Source organism: Phoenix dactylifera, chromosome 5, assembly GCF_051530095.1.
Source record: "Phoenix dactylifera cultivar Ajwa chromosome 5, Ajwa_hap1_PhDact_Kaust_v1.1, whole genome shotgun sequence".
NCBI classification, from domain to species: domain Eukaryota; kingdom Viridiplantae; phylum Streptophyta; class Magnoliopsida; order Arecales; family Arecaceae; genus Phoenix; species Phoenix dactylifera.
Window position 1 is genome coordinate 4,584,936 of NC_143194.1, and position 7,009 is coordinate 4,591,944.

At 38.0% G+C, this 7,009-nt stretch overlaps 1 protein-coding gene across 1 annotated transcript; it reads left to right on the top strand.

Moving 5' to 3' along the window:
• Nucleotides 1–3,749: 3,749 nt before the first annotated feature.
• LOC120111668 (uncharacterized) lies at nucleotides 3,750–4,453 on the top strand. Its single transcript, XM_039129421.3, has one exon. The coding sequence runs from the start codon at nucleotides 3,837–3,839 to the stop codon at nucleotides 4,068–4,070; it is 234 nt and encodes a 77-aa protein (XP_038985349.1). The 5' UTR covers nucleotides 3,750–3,836; the 3' UTR covers nucleotides 4,071–4,453.
• The last annotated feature ends 2,556 nt before the right edge of the window (nucleotides 4,454–7,009 follow it).

A 7,009-nucleotide genomic window follows, 5' to 3' on the forward strand; every position in this document is an offset into this window, starting at 1 on the left:
CCAGACCCTCCTAGTTTGCTTGCACTAAAATAGAGCGTGGTCTACGGTCTCCTCCACCTGGCACCCTGGGCACTAATGTTGGATGCCCACTCTCCACCCGCTTAGCACCGATCTCGTTGGCAATCGGCCCCAAACCACCTTTCAGAGGAACATGGCAACCCTCAGGGTGAAGATCAAACCTTCAGATCCAAGCATAGTCCTACCTCGAATGCTGCTCACTCTGAAGGAGACCATAAATGTCTCACTGTGACTCTGGGGATGCAAGACATACACCAAACCCTCACATCCGGACTAGCACTCTTCGAAGCTGGCAGCAATCGGACTCTCTCTGCGAGGTGCTTCCTAAATAGATAGCGATTCGGCTAGTGTCCCACTCCACCTCTAAGGGTGTTGAAGATCGCAAACTCGAAGTACGCTCACGACCTCAACGTTCACCATAGTCGGCCAGAGTCTTATCGGAAGAGTATCCACCGAAGGGTCTACTACATACACACTGCACTCATCGCCGATCAGCCATCTGGTGTTAGCCAAGACAGTGGCACATACCTACAGATCTCCTGCCAGAGGAAGGAGCATCTCCGGCCACTCTGAGCTGCCTCACCTGTCGTCATCGGTCTATAGCAGGCAGTCATCACCTGACTCTAGAAGCACGTGGCTCAAGTACCAGTCTTACGGCATGCCGAGCAATCAACGCTTCTCTCCTTATAAGAAGAGGCTGGACATTCAACCCTCTCTCGAGAGTCAGCTAGCAGATTGTCTCCCATGCCAATAGATGCATCCCATGACCGCCGCCATAAGAGCCCCACATGCAGTATTGAAGAAGCCGTTCAATCCTCATTAACACATTCTTCAGGACGATTGTGTTGGACATGATATACCGGTATGGAGCTCAGGACCGACCTTACCAGCATTAGCCTACTCATCATGGATAACGAGGCCGCTCTCCAGCCCTCCAACCGCTCCTAGATGCGCTGCACTATGTTGGGGTACTCCGAGAGCCCCAGTCTCCTCTTCGTAACAGGAATACCCAAATAACTCCATAGCCTCTCCTGCTTCCTCATGCCAAGGACTCCCTGATAACCTGCTTCTCCGATTTTTTAAAGTGTGCAGTACGATATCTAAACTAAAGTTTGCTGGTTATATTGTCTCCAATTCAACTAATCAGAACAGGCTGTCAGTGACATGCGATGCATTAGTGGATTGGTTTTTGTCGGTGATATTCGTTGCTGATGACTTTGGCGTTTCTTCTTGCACGGAGTTCATAAGCACATGTAGAAGAATAATAGAATAAAGATATCAGATCTTACCGTCGCGAGGCATCAGCTGATAAAATACTAATATTTTAGCTGAGATTTATTGGCCTTTCTTTTGTCATTTTATCATGAATTATTAGGGCCAGACCATAAAACAACTGTGAATATTCTTCTACTTTATTACTATTTCATAACGGGCTCTTTCAGCACTGAATATTTAAGACCAGGGCATCACTTGTGAATCCGGTTTCCATATCCTGTTTGTGATATATTAGTAAGATAGATGGATTTTTTGATAAGTAAGATAACTTCAGCCTTTTTCGAGTGAGATAAATAAGCGTGTGGGTAGTGATGACTGAGATTGTTGACATGTCCAAGCTTTACTGGGCTATGGGCAAATTCTCGTGTAGTGTTACATGATCGAAACTGATGTCTCATATGAGGACTTGGAACTGTGAATCCCTCACGCTCATTCCACGTGCTTGAGTGACTTCTGAGTTTTGATTACAAATATACCATCTTTTTTGCACTCTAGGATCTTGATTCCTTCACATCCATTCCACCTGCCTGAGTAATGTGTGGCAGATGTACTTAAGCTGCTTTCTCCATTTGAACTTTGTCACATTTGAGTGTAGATACATAGTATAGCATTTGCATTATATTGGTCCATATATCATATCGGAATCCTTTTATCTTTTTCTTGCTAAGCATATGATAACCATTTATTAAATGAGGGTTTGCAACTTTCCATCAAATATCAATTAGGTGCATCCTACAGTGCCATATAATAGTGTATCTATTGATGCAATGGCAACCGTTTCTTAAGCACTTGTTCCTTTTAAAATAGGCAGGTGCATGCAGGGATATCAATGGGATGGATTCAATATAGTTAGTGAAAAACTGAAACCAAACCCAAGATCTATCACTGCTCTCGGAAACCGAAACCGAAAGTGAATGATTTTTGAAATTAAAAATCATAACTGCCGCAAAAAAATATCACAAAATTGAAATCAAAATCAAAAAATTAAAAACCGTCAACTTTTCTTATTCATTTCAGAATTTTCACATATAAAGGCCAAATTAACTCAACTTAAAAAATATATCCAAAAATATTAAAACAACTATTCAACAAATTTAATAATATAAATATAATAATACAACCTTTCAACAAACACAATAATTCAAGTTAAAAATAAGTCCAACTACATCAAAAGAAATTTTTCAATATAAGCGAATTTTGATGAACAATCCAATCCTCCATTTTGCCTTCACCAGTCCACGAACATATTATGCCTAATAAAAAATAAAAAATACAAAAAATATGCTCAATTAATAAGATAATTTATAATTTAATTTATAACTAATTATTCAAAGTCTTCAATTTTATTAATATCAAGAAATATTCTATAGATTACCTCATCAATATAACAGTCATCTGCACTACTATCATCATGTAATGATCGATGATAATATAATATGGTGGTAGAAGAATCTATACTAAATACAAAGAAAGCTAAGGGTATTAAATAGGGTACGTTCGATTTTGGTATCAACTTCGGTTTCAGATTAGATTTGAATCGAAAAATTCACTGTCGAAATTAAATATTTTTATTTTTTAAAATCATTTTTGAAACCATCCCATTTAATTTCTACTAAAATATTTGATTCTATTCAAAAATAGATAAAATATATGGATTTCCGTTCTTGTTGACATCCCTAGGTGCATGGAATGTGATAAGCCACTTGCATTATAACATTTGTATAGAATCAGAAAATGCGAGGATGGCATGTTCAAGAATCTCTCTCTTTTTCGCTTTTGTGGGTCTCATGTTATTGTTTAAAGAGCAGTACCACGAGCCAAATGGAATCCAACCTTCTGGAAAAAAGATCGCAATAAAAGGAACACGCACATGGTTATTTTTCTCGTGCCGTATCGGCGAAGGGACAAGTACTTATCCGTCGGTGTCAAACGCGTCAAATGCCAGGTCATCGGTCAAAGAAAGACAGCGCTCAAAACAAAAGTCACCAAAACAAACTCAGGATATTGGCTATCTTGGGATTTGGTCGGCCTACACAAATCAAAGATTTGCCCATAAGCAGTTTCGTTTGGTCCACTTTTGCTAGCTTCAAACTTAAACTAAAACTTCTCTTAGATGTCATGAGTCAGAGAGATGGTCCATCACATTTCTATAGCCATCTTAGATCAGAGGTCGAGAGCAATGGAGAAATGGATCAAAGCGTTGGAAAATGATTTGAAGACCTTCTCCCATCTTTAAGGTGGAAATATATTTGATAGCTGCAATCCTATTAGATTGTTTTAGAGGTCAATTAAAGATTTGATTGCGTGTCAAACTATGAACTGTCGACAAGAGTTAATATTCTAGTCACTTGAATAAAGCATGAGAAGCTCATGAAGAAGTTTCTTCATATGGTGACAGTCAAACCGGCGGATGGAAACAGTGATAACTAGTCTTCTGTATAAGAAGGCCCTCCCTTCCAACTGTTATCCCATAACACACACCATTTTCTCCTCCTACTTCTTCTTCTTCTACTCATTTCACAGTATTCCATTCAAGTACAGCCATGGCCTTTGAAGAATGGAGTGACTATTTGGTGAAGGTAGGCCTGTTCATTCTAGTCCAAGTTCTCGTCTACCTTATTCTGGCCAGCTCTTCCAATGTCTTCTCCAACACAAAGATGAGATCCTTTAGCTTCCAATCCACTCGATCGCTGAGCTTGCGACGTATGATTGCCTCGCTCCGCGACTTGCCTGCGGGCGTTGAGCCATCGCCCCGGTCCTCTGATCTCAAGGACTAGTTGTGTCCGTATATTGGAGCCTCCTCTCTCCATGGGAAAGGTAGAATATACCAGCCTAGAGGGCCTTGGTTGTGGTTAGTTTATAAGGCATAGGAATTGCTATTTAGGTTGTGATACATGAGGCTGGTTGATGTAAAATTGCTTTGCCAATTGTCTTTTGATGATAAGAACTGCGTCCAGTTTTTCTTTGTAATTCTTTTTTCTCTTCAAATTTTTCCCCCTTTGGAATCAGTATCTCTTGTATCTGGTATGCTGTGGTAAAGTGGATCCAACAACAGGAATGCATATTGATGTAATTCCTAAACTATTGATGTAAAGCAAGGAGCAATGTCTCTCACCCATTCCATTCGAGTAATGCTATCAGCCACTCCTAGTATCAATAACTTTCTTTTGCACCATTGGGATGTCATACGGCACAGGAGCATAAGTGCAAACATTATTCTCGTGCCATGTTGCATTCCAGTAATGTGGAGAAAACTCTATGGGGTAATATAAAAAATTTTGTGTGAGAATTAACGACTCTGGTTCAGGAAGCAATAAAGTAGTGCACATAAGTAGTCAAATAGGAAATAACAGTCTATATGTTCTAGGTTAATATTTACAGGAGACTGGTAACTGATTCAGTTGGCCAAGTCACTGGAGATTGAATACCAATGATTCCAGTCAGACTTTCTCCAATTCTAATTCTGAAAAATTAATATTCACAAATATATAGCAAAATGCATACATGAGAGACTTGAGGTGTAGTGGAGTAAATGTTTCTTTTGATCTATAAGGAAAAAATTGGAATATGAAAATGTAGCAAAAATAAACACCACAAATCATAAAGTAACAAACATTTTTATATGGATTGTACCTCGAGAAAAGCATGGTAGGTAGCCCCAAACTATTTTTAATTAATGGGTTTACAATGTGATTTTTTCCCCTCTTTCTTAGGCAATGTTGGTTAATATGAAAATTAATGGAGAATGATGCTCTTGGAGCACACCCTTTTAGAGGTATTCTTTTTTCTGATAAAGCTTTTAAAGATCAAATTAGAGGATAAATAATAACAAGAGACTATATCTAGCACATAATAAAGATAATGTTGTATCAGACTACTTGTCTCCTTGTAGTTGGATCCCCAAGTTTTTGAAATGTTCCAAATTCCACTTGAGCATCCAAATCTGGATCAATACCAGGAAAAACATCTCTGAACAAGGTTCTAGCACCATGCCAAATGTGTCCAAAAAAGAAGAGCAAAGCAAACGTAGCATGCCCAAAAGTGAACCCAAGATCCCAGCATAACGATTCCATTTCTGTCTAAATTTCGGAGTAGCACATGAATATTCTACGATAGTAGGTATTGAGGGATTAGTACATGAAATTTTACTAAATTTGAAAGAAATTATATTGAGAAGTAATCTGTATGGAGTTATAGACGCATCCATCTGCGTCAGGGGGCCTAGATACGTAACCGCTAAAGATATTATCTCACCACCTTATGTGAAAATAGTTGACACGACACAATATATAGCTAACCTGACGGAACCATTTGATTTGTGTATTGAATTACAAATCAAGAGAGATCAATTAGGTCCGCTTGCCTAGGACTCGATTTTGGTACCAATCCATAACGGTCAAAGTCGAATCGCGAGCCTATTAATGAAGCAAATTCAAAGAAACAACAACCGGTACTTTCTTTTTACTCAGGATCCTGGATTTTAACATATCAAACAAAGATTTACCCAAAGGGATCTCTTAAAATCCTTTCAGAAACATGGATCTGAGATTTTGGAACCTATAAACATAAACTTGTGAATGAAATTTTGCAAATTCATCGACAATCCTTTTTCTTCTTATCGCTCTTAGAAAAAGGTTTATTTAACAAAATGAAGTTATTTGTGTTTTTTACCACATAGGCTTCCATAGAACAAATCTAAATGAGCATACCCGCAGGTCCTAACTTAATTCATTTTCTTCACCAAGAAAAGATTTTACACATGCTCAAGTAAGGAAATAAATGTTCACTTATCAAATAAAATTAGTTATGAGCTTATTCAATCTACTTAAATTAGACTAACAAAAGGGGGGCTTGGTCTCTTTACCAGAGACCAACATGTGAGATGCACATGAGAGGATGATAGAATGTTCGAGATGTATGAGAGAGTCTTATTCTTTTGAATTAGATGGGAAGGCATGAAATGGCATATAGGGATGAGAGAGAGAGAGAGAGAGAGTTCAATTGGCTTGAGGATAGGGTTTCATTTGAGGGTGGGATGGGTGGCCTAAATCCTTTGCTTTTTTGTGATATTTCCGTTGCTTTAATGAATTGGATGTCTCAAAGAAAGATATATGCCAACTTTTAAAAATATTATTTTATTGTACATTAATGCACTATTAGTTCAACCAATATCAAATTTAAAATTGGATTATCTAGGGGCAAAAAATAGTTTAGATTGCAAATGGAACCACGGCAATCAGGATAGATATCCTATTAAATAGCACTCCCCATCTGTGGTTGCAATTGAACTGAACATGTTCAAGGTTGGATTTGAAAATGCATGGGTTTAAATTAATTTTGAGCTTGAAAATTAAAATCAAGCCTGATTTATTTGTTTTTGGATTAAGCCTAATTTCAAGATATTACAAACTCGAACCCCTTTCGAGTAGCTTCTTAACATTTATCAAGTTAAAATCAATTCAAGTTTATCCTACACTTGAACCAAGCTTGAATTGAGCTCGATGTTGACTCGACTTGAGCCAATGGTTGATTATATGCTATGCCGACCAAGGATAAGTATTGGATTAGACCCAACGATTAATTATACATTAATTAACAAAAAATAGTAAAATATTAAAATTCACTTTGCCAATGTTGAATAGTAGCTGAGCATTTTGAGGCTTGGTTTGAAACTAATTTCAAGCTTATGAACTACGTTCGAGCTCGATTGCCTTAA